The sequence below is a fragment of the Argopecten irradians genome, chromosome 6 (genome assembly GCF_041381155.1).
Source record: "Argopecten irradians isolate NY chromosome 6, Ai_NY, whole genome shotgun sequence".
NCBI lineage: Eukaryota > Metazoa > Mollusca > Bivalvia > Pectinida > Pectinidae > Argopecten > Argopecten irradians.
In genome coordinates this window covers 28,631,780-28,645,994 of record NC_091139.1, presented here as the reverse complement: position 1 = coordinate 28,645,994, position 14,215 = coordinate 28,631,780, and the positions used below count along the sequence as shown (strand labels likewise).

The 14,215-nt window shown below is 34.1% G+C and overlaps 1 protein-coding gene across 1 annotated transcript; it reads left to right on the top strand.

Moving 5' to 3' along the window:
- Positions 1 to 230: 230 nt before the first annotated feature.
- Positions 231 to 3,641, top strand: LOC138325540 (enteropeptidase-like). Its single transcript, XM_069271285.1, has 5 exons — positions 231 to 366; positions 1,643 to 1,813; positions 2,187 to 2,428; positions 3,022 to 3,127; positions 3,457 to 3,641. Exons 1-5 carry the CDS (start codon positions 264 to 266, stop codon positions 3,558 to 3,560), a joined length of 726 nt encoding a protein of 241 aa, XP_069127386.1. The 5' UTR covers positions 231 to 263; the 3' UTR covers positions 3,561 to 3,641.
- The last annotated feature ends 10,574 nt before the right edge of the window (positions 3,642 to 14,215 follow it).

Here is a 14,215-nt window from a genome sequence, read left to right as displayed (position 1 = left end):
GAAAACCGCTAAACAATGTATGTTAACAATTAGCATATTTTGGAAAATAAATTCCTTAAGATATACCATGTGCATACCTTTAAAATATAATGTAATGTAGCGTTTCACTATATATTATTTACAAACAGATTTTATAACCGCGCGAATATTTTATTTGGACTTAAAATCGTGGTGGGTCGTTACGTGACGGATCAATATGCTATCGTTGTGTATAGAGTGAGGTAGTGAATTGTGATATAGACAGGGTATGCTCGTGTAAATATATGGGACTAGCCTTGCTCAACGGTCGACAGGATAGTGTAATAACCGCCGATTTAACCATGGAAGATGTTTACATTTGCATTACTCTGATGAAAATATTCTTTGGTAAGTACCAATATTGTGTATATGTTCCCAAAATATGACGATGCAAATAGAAGTTTTGAAAACGTATATGAAAATTTTTGGAGTCCAGTTTTGACTTAAGATTGTTTCAAAAAATTGGGGCCAGTGCCTTAAGCAGTTTGAGTTTGATGCTGGTTGTTTTAGCCTGAAACAATTAGCAAATTTTATATATAAATTACGTGCTTTAAGTTCACGAAATTTTGTTACTGGAGTGTAAGTGTAAGTAACTGTGTAACTATAACATTGACATATATATTTTATACTTAATAAGCTTCCGCAATGATAAAGAAGGACTAGTGGTATTATCTGGGTAAAGATAAAACCAATGTACATAAAAATACCTTGTCGCTACTGATAACCCCGATCACACCGATCGGTGACACAACACAGATTTTACCTGACTGTTAACAATATAATTCAGTTCAATTATTTCATCCCGTAGAACTAATACTTTCTGTTCAAAGCGAAATTGATCGTAAAGAAATTGTAGAATTATGTCACTGACAACGGAAAAATGCACAACATACTTCAAGTGTTTGATTTACAACATATACTTCAGATATATGTTTAAATTTATAGCATTTGTACTACTTCGCTGCTCATTTGGTTATATGAGTAAACTATGGATAATCCAAACACTTTCCTACCCCAAAGATCCGGACTATCGGCATTCAGATGGGTGTTGCAATACCATATTATTTTGAAATTGCAGAAAATCTTAACGTTACAGAATGCGTTTCTATAGTGTGAAACATCAATTTCTACATTCATTGCTAAATTACAAACCAAACGTTTTTTTTATAAGTTAGGAAGTATTCAAATTATTCAATCTATCGATTATGATTTTGTTGTATACGGAGAGAAATATCAAAAGAAAATTAAACTAGATTAACAAAACTAATAATAAATTCAATTTCGTATAGAAAAGTTTATAGATATGATTACTGTGTACGTAATCAAACTTCAGTTCAAACGTGTCTACAAAACCCACTCAAGCAACAATGGACTTAATAGCCATGTGGTCTTTATATACATTGCAAAATGTGTTCAAATTGACTATTTGTGACAAAGAGAAAATTTTCTTATTACGCATGGTCTTGATACCGAAGTGGTCGCCAAGATAGCTTCTAGGCCTATGATCTCCGCTAAAATACATTTATGTATTTATTATAACATAGGTTTAAAACAAAAATATCGGAATATTCAGTTTTCTATCACAATAATATCAGTATCACTAAAGCATTCTATTATATTGCAGTCGGTAGTTGTTTTACCTACGAGTTTGACAACAGATTTGCATGTGACTTTAGTCATGAATTTTGTGAATGGGTCAATACAAACACTTCAGTAGCATTCATACGGAACTCAGGGGAGACCACTCCCGATGGCACTGGTCCTCAAGCTGGACATACGGACGGGGGACAAGATGGTACGCTCAATTTTACAATAACATTAATAGTAATAAAACATATCTTAAATGTAATGTGACTTTTTTATCGTGTTTATTGAAAGGAGAATTCCAAATTTGCAAATGTTTATTTTCATTAACTAACTTTCATTAGGGTTCATTATTCATGTTCGAGATCGTGGTAAAAGGTCACGGGTATGACCAAGTCGATCTTCAAGGTCAGAATCAAGGTCAATCGTAAAGTCGGCGCCACAATAAAGATATTGAGAAAAAAATTATAATGTCTATTGATATACCATGACCTTAAAAACGTCAAAAATATATTTAAGTTTCGTACAATTCTGGCATTAACGAACGAACAGTTTTGAAGCAATGATGAAATTATTTGTTTTAGATTACTACATCTATTTAAACAAGTATGGGACTACAGATTACGCAGAATTAGTCAGTCTCCCATTGAGGTCAACATGCACAATAGCTTGTTTCCGGTTCTGGTATCATATGTATGGAGAATACGTCAATAAATTGAAGGTTGGACTTATAAATGACGCCAAAGCATTGTTCTTCAAGGAAAAGGAAAGTGAGAACGCCTGGAAATGTGGATTGATTCAAATTCCTAGCTGTAACGATAAACAGGTATTATTCTATCAATGAATGCAGTTGAATGCAGTTCTGAATATTCAATCGACAAAGTATATCAACTATTACAAAGAAATATGCTTTCGTCACAAATTATGTAAGCTTTATTGAAATGATAATGATTTGTATACAGAAACAAATGAATCAAAATCACACATGCTCCAAAAATATAGTTTTAAACTAGACTCATGCCAAAAGGCAAAATGAAATACTAAGACTGAACCTGGGAATAGCTTTGGAAATCTAGCAATCAATATTATCTTGAAATGCACCGCATACGCCAGTTTTGAGTATAATTCGGTGAGGATTTTGTTTATCTTAAAAGAACATTAGCCGCCTCGCATTATCTAGATTTTATGGTAATCCAATAGTGTAATATCAAAAATATTCCGCAAGCTGTGTGACTGAGTATATTTTGTAGTATATGGTATTTTGTGTTAGGCTTAGCCTCTTTATTCAAATTAACGTTTTATAGCCTCGCCATGTTCTATATAACCCTTCATTGGATGTAGGTTATATTTTATTTCTACTGTGTTTATTTTATGTAGTAGGTATTTAGGACATTTGTCTCGTATATTGTATACTCTTAGATATATATCCGTGCTTATGAGTCTGACGTAGGTGCCCAGAGTCAGATAGCTTTGGACGACCTTGCTCTGACATACGTCGACAATGCGGAAGAGTGCTCTACAATCGGTAACGTACTTCGATCTTATTATCTTCATCATGACAACAAAAACAAAACATATATGCATATAGGTTAAAATTAGACTTACATATCTTGGCATGTTAATTGAGATATAATAAAACTCAGCAGGTTTATTTAGAATTGAAACATATCCTCACATATCAATGAAGAAACCTAACAAAAATCAGCTTAAAAGTCATGTGGTTATATATATTTCCAACCCGACATTAATGCAATCTCTTTTTAAAAAACGAACATAATAAACTTGTTGTACAGTGAAACATTATGAAGCAAAACAATGTATGATGGTATTTATATTATTTTTCCTTTCTTGCAGTTTGTAACGTAAATAATGACAATTTTTACCACTTTAAGGATACCAGAATCATCTACTTCATATTATTCGTCAACAACTCCTGTCATCAGTATCACAACCTCTGAATTTACGCCTTCTGATCCAACTTCAACGTCTACCTCAGAACCCTGTAAGTATACAATGGCAAATACTACAACCCTTTACTATGGAACGCCATAGCTGTCTCGTATGGTTCAAATATACTTATATGAATTGGTATTTTCATTATATGATATGGTTGTATCATTATATGATTTGGTTGTATCATTATATGATTTGATCTTATCAATATTTGGTATCATTTTATCTATATTTGATTTGATTTGACCAATGTATCATTTACTTCAACCATTGTTTCATTTTCATTTGTCATGGTATTATTTTCTGTTACCATTATATCAATCGATTTCACCATTATTTGATTTGGTGACATGTATATTTGATTTGCATCTATCATTGTTTTATTTGGTGTTATCATTGTATTATTTTCATTTATCGTTATATTATTTGATTTCATCTTTATTTTATTTGGTTTTACCATTGTATGATTCTACTTTACATTATTTACAAACATCATTATTTTATTGCATATATACTTTATATGATAATACTTTTCCATTGTATGGTTATACTTTCTCATTGTATGATTGTACTGTTTCATTGTATGTATGAGTGATGTAAGCGTCTTTGCGACTCCGATTCGGAACTTTTTACCGGGGTTATTTTCTGTCATGTGTCTGCCGCCAAATGACACGAGGCGTAGAAGCTTGATCTTTTGATGCAGATGCTGCAGGTTTGTAAATTTTCTTATGGGGGCTACCTACATTTGTGTCAATCATACAGAGACCTAGGTCAGATTTCATGTCGATCCTAACTGAACTTAATTTATACACTGTCTTCATTCCGATCACGGCAGGGTATTTTTGGATAATAAGCAATTATTGAAGTTTGTGTTATTCTAACTTAGGACAGACTTGTGGCGAATATTTTCAGCAAAATTAAAATTAAGTTCACGTGTTGGTTTGTTTACGGCAACGAGTCAAAGACCATGGATGCACTGTCAAAATGGCGGAAATTGCGTAAGAAGGGACCAGTCCTGTAACACCCCGATAAAAAATTAACCTTTGTATTTATGAAACATTTTCTACCTATTCTGATTTATTTATACAAGGATTTCTCATACACGTCCTTGATTTATACCTATATTTTTCAAAACAGGAACTTTTTTTAAAAATCCATAACCTGTCTATATTCGACAAAAAACAAAGCCAACTAGATCTATAGACTATTTTGTGGGTAATACATCGGAAATCATGGATTAACACGTGTTTTAACATTTTTTCGTTATTCATGCCAAGAACATGTTGCAAGAGCTATTTTTCTTGAAGAAGAGTAGTTTTGCTAGCATTTTAACACTATATTAAAGGCCCACTACCTTTGCGAAACAAAAATTAAAAGTTTCTTAAAAACAATAAAATATACAACTAGAAATTGTCACCAGGACAATTTCACGGGCTTTTCACCTAAAAGGTAAATTAACTCTGGTCAAGGTCATTTATATTAACAAACTCGGTAGCGCTTCATCTCAACGTCCTACTCGTCTAATTCCAGGTCTTTGCCATTTCAGAACTTCACAAGAAGTAATTTGAAGATTTTCAGATTGTTAGCCGCTGTGACCTTGAATGAAGGTCAAGGTCTTTCATATTTACTAACTTGGTAGCCATTTATTTCATGTCTATATTAGGTATCTAGGCCTTGCAGAACAGCAGGAGTCATTTGAAGATTTTAGGTTTTTTGGCGCCTGTGACCTTGAATATCGATGAAGGTCAATCATATTAACAAACTTGGTAGGCATTTATGTCAGCATGCTACTTGCTAAATATTAGGTCTGTAGGCCTTCTAGAATTTGAGAAGATTTATTAATGATTTTGTTTAAAAATGGCACTTTTGAACTTCGAACCTTATTTGCAACCGAAAATTCAAGTTTTACAGAAAAGTGGTAGTGACGTTAATTGTTTCACTTTTGATTCTACATAACATAACCAAAAATCAAAGGAATTGGCTATGTGGTTGCTACAGCGGTCTCAATGAGCTGAATTTTCAATTTTAAACCTTTCATAGCTCTAAAATTACAAGTACTCTTTGACCTTTGGATGAAGGTCAAGACGGTCGTTTATTTTTTCAAAATTGATAATCAACTACCAAAGCATACTTCATGGACAATATCAAGCCTCTATGCCATGAAGAACTTGACAAGAAGATGTATTCGTGATTTTCACAGAAAACGGCGAATTTGCATTATGAGTCGATGATAGACCGGAAGTTGACATTTTAGAGAAAAATGTACAATTACAAAGTTTGTTCATATACTATTCTACATAACATATAACAAAATGAGTTATGGCTGTCTAGGTTAAACCGGAAGTGACATCATTGCTGCCATATTTGAATTTGAATCAACACCATATTAACAAGAATTGGTCACATTGATAAGTGAAAGATCTTGTGTGAGTTTGGGCTTGATCAGACAGGTGGAATCAGAGGAGATGTTTAAAATATAATTGTCTAAAAAAATGTATTTCATTGCAAGATTTCCTGTGTAAACTATGTTAACAGTGAAGATTCGTTTCATTGTTTTGCCATCTGGCACAGTGATAAGGCCATACAAAAAAATATTTGTGTTTCCGTTAACCTGACCGCAACCCTATAAAATTGATGCCTACTCAAAAACTTTTTGTCGGTTTTGTCCTCAAGCAAACAAATAACAACCTAAATTTTGTTTGGTTTTTCACAAAATCAGGAATTTTGGTACAAATTCTGTAAATTTAAGACAACAATAATCCCCTGGGAATCAAATCCATGGTTTATAAATATAAGGCTGAATAAAGTCTCCTTCAGTTTTTCACTGCAAGAAACTGGGATGAAGAGAAAAAATATATAAAAAAAACCTACCTACCAACCCTTCATTTTTAAAGGGCGTTACAACTTACAGGAAACAAGAATATTTTTTCAATTGTTACGTCTTATCAACGTCAACCGACACATGGTAATTAGGATGACAGTGGGAAACATAAAACAACCCGCGTTATGAAGTTTGCATTTAAGTTATTTAAATTAAGGTGATGGTAAGTGTAGTATTAACAGTATTAAAAGTTACTAACTTTTGTGATTCTATAAAATTATCAATTTCGTTTACTTTCCCATTTCAAAAATTAAAAGCCGTTTCGGAAAGGTAGTGGCCCTTTAAATATTTTTAGAACTTTTCATGCGATGATGTTCAATTTTGTGATTTGCCGTTGTCTGCTCATATTCAAATTACGGAACTCGTAGGCGAACTTAAATTATCTTATTGGCGGTAGAGCATTCGGCTAGTGTTGGGAGGTTCCGGGTTTGAATCCCGGTCTGACCACTACATTTTGATTTTCTCCTCTCCTGCCACACAATTACATAGATATAGCTTTTTATAATATTATGCATAGCCCAATTTCCTAACACTGAGTTTTAAAGTAGCAATCTCATTCACTCATATTCATTACTTTGCTATTATAAAAACTCATTTTTTTTTACCCTTATAGGGGCTTTCAAAATGGCCAATCATAATGTTAACGAGGTGGAGGATATTTTGAAATCGCTTAATCTGTCGACCCTATGGCCCATATTCAAGGACAAACAAATTGACAGAAATTGAAGTTTGTCTCAACTTAGACAATCCCTCACTCCCAAAGCCTTGGGTTGGAAACCATGGGTGACTGGATCCGATTTCAGGAGGCTCTCAAGCGATACAAAGGTAAATTGAATTTAATGTTAATGTTTCTCAATATTTCTCTTGTTCCGTTACAGTATTTGTTGTTATACTGCTGCTTCATTGTTTTAGTTTTGTCTTAGTCCTTCCTTTATGCTTTTGGGTTTGATGCAATCAGAATATTCTTAATTGATTTGATGTATCAAAAAATTTAAATTTATCAAATGTATCAAATTTCATTTGATTTACAAAATGTACCTGTTTTCTGAAATCCATTGTAATATTTCTTGACATGTATTTAAAAGATACAATGGATATCACTTTTTTTAATATCAACTTATTTCTACTGTACATGTAGTCAGCAAAACTCGGTTGTGTTTTACATGTCCATACAAAATCATGCATTCATGAATCAGAATGGAATTGGAACATAAGGAAAGAGACAGTAAATATCACAAAATGGAAATAAATCATCACAACAAATGTCTTGAAAATGTTTTGGTTCAGTTTTATTTCAACTGGCAATGTCCCCATGTCATTTGAAAGTGTAAAAAAAAAGAGAGATGTTTTTTATGAATGAAATCATTTTTTTGGTCCCACATTATGATACATGATATTGGCAATCTGTATAATTATAGTATTGCGAAACCTAAAAATATAGTTAAAAAGGAGTTGTCCCCCTTGCCGACTCTTCAATTCACATGTGTTTGTATAAAATTATGGCAGGGAGAAAACAGTCGTAACCACCTGCATCATTGTGGCCCTCTTGTGGCTTTTATTTTGTATTTCCCTCTGAGGATGAAACTGCTGTGAACAAGAATCTGGCATGTGTGGGACCACAGGTGTTTGGCTCTACATTTTTAGGTAACCTGATCGAGACAAGTCTCAAGTGACCTTTTCTATTCGTCTTTTGTCCGTCGTCATGCATTGTGTGTCCATTAACAATTTACATTTTAAACTTCTCCAAAACTGCTGAAGCAATTCAATGAATTTTTGCACAAAACTTCTAAGGCATACTGCTAATCAAAATTGTGAATTATATGGCCCCAATGTACTGGGGTGGGGGGTGGGGGGTGGGGGGTGGGGGGCAAAAGGGGACAAAATGGCTAAAATTTCAAAAATCTTCTCCATCCGCAGATGTGGTAGAATCAAATTCTCTTCATAGATTGAAAGGTCTCGAGGTCCTCTCCAAAATTTGTGAATTTTATGGCCCTGGGGTCTCAAGAGTTTCCTCCCCAGGGTCAAAGAAAACTCATTTATGAGCATTATTTCCTTTATTTTCATAGGAAATGTAACATATACTTATAATGGAATGAAATACCCTTCATAGATAAAAGGTTAAATAGATATTATCACAGACTTCAAATGCCTGATAGGCCAATATAGTGAGTGCTTGTATGTCTGTTTCATTCTGTATCCGATGACCATGAAGGCCCATGGGCCTCTTATTTTATTTGTAATACAGTACTGTACATGTGTCAATTAAGATCTATATGGCCAAAAAAAAAATATGTTTGTTTAGGGGGTCACATTAGGCCAAAGAAATAGGGTAGGTAGGTCGGATTTTTTTTGATATTTTATGTATATTTTTCATGTCACAGATTTATTGCCTATGTACTTGCATAATATTTTTAAATATGCATTAAAAAGAAAGTCTATATTGTTCACCATACTTTAACATGCTGCTATATATTGTCTCTTTCTCTTTTACAAGTACATAGTTGTCTTTTATTTTTTCTTTCCTTCTTCAGGGGGTTAAGTTTACAACAGTTTATATAGAGAAAACACATTTTTGAGCATTATTTAGTCATTTTGTTATAGGATTTTACAAAACAACGTAGTTGCGTAGGCAGATCAAAGTTACGTAAAAACCGTTATTGTCACTTTGTGTCTATTTTTATAATGGAGAAGACCATGACCTGATATAGTTAATCAGAATATAGCTACGCATGCTCAATTTACTACAAAATTGATTATAAATGCGTATATCTTTATTTTTACTGAAAAAGGCCAATAAAGAAGCGTATGTGCTCAGTTTAAATGACATTATTTTTTTTTTCATTTTGAAATCCAAATGTAATATATTCATATTAAAAATGAAAGTATATTAGAATTTATTTTATGTTGATATTTTTTCTCCTTTTTGGACAAAGCTTAGTATATAGCATCCAATGCATCTATCCGTATACATGTAGCTGTAAAGCTTGATATAACAATCACGCGACACAAGAATTTGTAAGATAATAAACGACGCATGTAGTCTATCAAGCCGTCGTTAGTTGTTTAAATGAGAAGCTCAGTTATTGAATACGTGCCAACCCCACAGGTTATATGTACGGTATATGGGGGTATAATCAACAGCCACAAACAACTTTCCTTTTCCTTAAACACCAATATAACGGTTACATAGTTTGCATACCGCGGTTACCTTAACAGCATCGTGCGTCTCGTTATAATTACACTTTAATTCAATTTTAAGATCCTACCTATTTTATAAAACGCATATTTTATCAACAGTCATTAATCATTTATCTTAAATATCAATGCGAACTTTGGAAACAAATTTTAGTTTTTGAAATTGAACTAATTTACAATCTACATTATTAATTTTTAATTACACTTAATTCCAATTTTAATGCGATATTACCATTACAAATTCTTCAACTCTGAAACTTTTTACGAATCTGTCAAAATGAAATTTGACTTCAACTTTGACGAAAGTTCAGCCCCAATTTAAATTTGCTATTTTTAATTAGTAAATTTAGTACAAATGAAAGGACTCACCTTTACTAAACTGCTAATGGTCAACGGATATCACCATCTGCTAGTTTTCGCGAAATCTATATATAATTGAAAAATAAAATTCGCTCAGCGTTGGACTTCCTCCTTCACATTATCAGTACGAACGGTACCGGTGTAGCGTTGAAAATGGACCTCCGTTGAAAATTGACCTCGGGTCATTTTTCAACGTTGAAAATGGACCTCCAATGCCGTTGAAAATTGAACATGCCGTTGAAAATTGACAGTGTCTAGGGTCAATTCTCACCGGCAGGTCTGTTGAAAAATGACCGTTGGAAAAAATGACCTTGGCAAACTCTCAACGGATGGTCTGTTGAAAAATGACCTTAGTACATACACAAATCTAGCTGTTGCACAAAAATAATTCTCGAATTCTGTTATCGCCATTCCTAATAAAAGCGCCCCTTCTGTCCTGGTATTTAGATTACGTCACCGTGATTTTAATTGAAATTTTGTATTGTTAATTGTATATCGTAACAAATACCTCATTTAAATATTTTTAGGTGCTTGTGTGTTTATAACGAAGAATATGACACTTTAAAACTTTCATTTTTCTATGGTCATTTTGTCCGTCCGTCCGTCCGTAAAGATACTGCTAAGTGTTCTCAAACTGAGGAATAGCTATATAACACTGAGGTAACACAGTAAATAAAAAGGAATTGTTGTTATAAACTGCATGCAAAGTTCGTACTATGTGGTGTTCACTTCTGAGTACCAGTGGAAAGTGTTACAAAACTATAATTATGTGATATTAATAATCTGATTTCTTATGTTTGTTTTATGATTATATTTCGACGACGATTTATTTCACGTCACAAATTATATTTGACAAACAACTGAAATCGCATTATAAATGAGGGTTGCATACAGGAACATAACTTGTAGGCAATAAAAAAGTCAAAACAAGTCTGCAATCTCTTGCGCTTTCGCAGCTATCGCTGCTCTTCAGATGTTTGGTATCTATAAACATAACAAGACCAATAATACCACTCAAGTGGTAAAATTTTAATACAAATTTTCGTGACAGATGCGCATGCGCGTATCTCTTTGAGTATGTACTTAAAACTATTTCGACGTTTACTACAAATATCTTTCCGAGACTCAAATTCACACAATACTTTGATAGAAGTCCCTTAATAATCTGAAAAATGGCTATTGTGCATAAATATGTACATGCAACTTACAAGTACTTCATTTTAACAACAACTTTCTCACCGAAATTCTCGGTGTCACATAGAAGGTTAAACACACTCGGATCTATTGCTCTGTTCCCTCAATTTTGTATGGAACATCTGTTTACGACTTCGCAAAGATGTCCTGGACATGGCCTTGCTCATACAAATATCCTCGTCGTGGTGTCTTGTTGTGTTGTGTGATGTTGAGTTGTGTGTGTGTGTGTGTTGTTGTGTGATGTTGTGTTGTGTGTCGATGTGATGTGTTGTCGTATGGTGTTGTTGTGTGTCGTGTCGTTGCGTATTGTGTAACTGTTGTGTTGTGTGTTGATGCTTTGTGTTTGTTGTGTGGTGATTCTGTGTTGTTGTCGTATGGTGTTGTTGTGTTGTCGTATGGTGTTGTTGTGTTGTCGTATGGTGTTGTTGTGTGTTGTGGTGCTGTTGTGTGGTGTTGTATGTTGTTGTGCTGTTGTGTATTTTTTTTTTGCTCCTGAACCTGGCACGTCCTGAAATGACCCTGACTTTTAATAGGACGTAAAACAAAAATAAACCAAACCAAACTAACTAATGCATTTGTCCGACAACTATTTGCTTATTTCTGCACTTATTTTCTTCATAATATCATAAAAAATCGATATAAATGTACAAAAAAAAATAATCTTAGCTTTTGATAAAAAATATTAAAGACCTTGAATTTTGGCATTTACTTTTTCCAAAGTATGATAGAAAGATAGAGTCGACTGAGGCCAGTCATCGGGAAAGTTGGGTTACGTAATAAAAAAACGAGTTCTTATGGGGCACCATTCAACGGGGTCCATTTTCAACGAGTCAGTGTGAAAAGTGCGCTTAATGTTCAGTTTTCAACGGTTTTTGGGGTCATTTTTCAACGTTGAAAAATGACCCGAGGTTAGTTTTCAACCGGGGTCCAAATTCAACGTTACACCGGCTTGACGTGTTGCTGCAATTCGATCCTGATGGGGAGATAGAACCCAGTCGTTGTCTCCTGATCACAATACGCACTGTAGCAGATGAGAGTGGAAGGATTAAATTATTTACTGTTTACCTCTTCGTGCTTCCCCCACGCGTAACCCCACGCGTGCATTTACAGCGTAAGAACACGCTACCGTCATATGCTCACCATATGAACGGTTTATGTACATATGACTGCATGTTCATAATGTTATTAGTGCATTTAAATCGGAGATAATTAAGGAACACATTCTCGGATAGTATTGTTCAAAATTGTACCTCAAATATATTTTTTACCCTTAGTCAGATTTTGTACCTTATTTTCTAGTTTGAAATGTTTGCGTCATAATCCATTCTTTTTATTATTTGACGATTTCAAATTACATTATATCAGCTTATTACAACAGTTCCACTATACAAGAAGACACAACATCAACATATAGGCCATGGGCTAGGAGGGTCACACATGCACCCCCCCCCCCCCCCCGAACCTCCGAACCAATATTTTTCTGAACCCTTATAACCCACTGATCACAAATCCAAATGTTAACATTGCATAAGTTGGGATGAACTTCCGGTTATGACGTCATCAAGATGGCCGCCATCTCGAATTTCACTAAAAATTGAAAAATAGTCATAAGATTGACATTTTTCAACTGAAGTAGACAAATGAGGTATCAAAATGACCACAATAGAACAACAAATACATGTCAGGACCAAATAATCCCATATATATGATGTGATTTGAACGCAGGAAATGAAAAAAATAATATTTTAAGCTCAAAAATGGTAATTTTTCAGCATTTTTTCATATTTGGCTTGACGCAACAAAATTGTTCCCCAACAACAAATTATTATTATTCACAATCAGTTATTTGACCTCTTATCAATCGGTTAAAACAACAACAACAAAAATATATAGAAATGCAAAAGAGAATTGTTATACCATCATTTGGTTTACAAAACATCACCGGATGCGGCAATGATTGTTATTTTTTCCAAACCGCTAACACTACAGTTTCCTAGTGTCTTGGAATTTCCTGAATATAACACTGGCTATTGACGATTTATATCTTAACAGATTTGAATTTAAAATTGGCTGAATATCTAAGTGGGACTTCAAAATAATCCATTTTCATGTTCGAAATTTTGTAGACTAGTAGCCTCTCAAACTGAATTATTACAGCAAAACGCTAACTAATAGCTATAGGATATCAAATTAAATTAAAGTTCCGTAAATACCATGACACTTTTCGAAACATATTGTGTCTTTTAGAATGAGCACATCCATAGTTTATTTCCTGTGTATAACGCAAGGAAATATAAGATGGTTACCACAGTGTCACATATTTCTTATTTTTCTTAATGATAATCATTTTCGTTGTGCGTGCTTTCTCGCCAGAGTGTCGTCTTCGACCTCGGTGACCTGATGTGACATTACATTACCGGGTTACCATCGTGGTTCTAACTTGTCAACTGTCCATGGTCAGAGTTAAGATCAGAAACATCGGCTTCAGGGATGTGGGAGCTCTTCCTGTTTCCAACCTAGTTTCACCTAGATTCACATATCGTATATGATGTTCCAGACTTCCCCGGCATGATGGAAAAGACAACAGATCCACATTCTGCGGAGGGTTGAGTTGGTTCTCCTTAATTCGTATGAAGCACAATTCCTCATTCTTGTGAACCTCAGTGACCATATGTGGCACAGGTGGATTCTTTGAGGTGAAAAATGAGGTCTGCAGTGAAGTTTCACTGCCAAAAACTGGAAAAGCACATTAGAGAACTTTTTACTGGAGAGTCTTCAATGGTCTCTTTGCGCATACACCAGATGTGACACAACCAGCACCTTCAAGGGAGTGGGAAAAGTCAGACCAATGAAAAACATATAATATTTATGCCCTCATTAATGACCTCGATGATATCACCTGTGCCATTTATGGTGGCACGAGGGTCCACAAGATTGATGAATAGTACTTACACGAATTATGGAGTTATGTACTAAGGAGAACCAATTCCACCATTGGCAGAATGTGCATCTGGTGTAATTTCCATAATG

Coding starts and splice junctions, on each gene's coding strand:
- LOC138325540 (XM_069271285.1), top strand. CDS start 264: ATGGGACTAGCCTTGCTCAACGGTCGACAGGATAGTGTAATAACCGCC. Junction 1,814..2,186: donor TACGGACGGGGGACAAGATG/GTACGCTCAATT, acceptor TATTTGTTTTAG/ATTACTACATCTATTTAAAC. Junction 3,128..3,456: donor GGAAGAGTGCTCTACAATCG/GTAACGTACTTC, acceptor CCTTTCTTGCAG/TTTGTAACGTAAATAATGAC.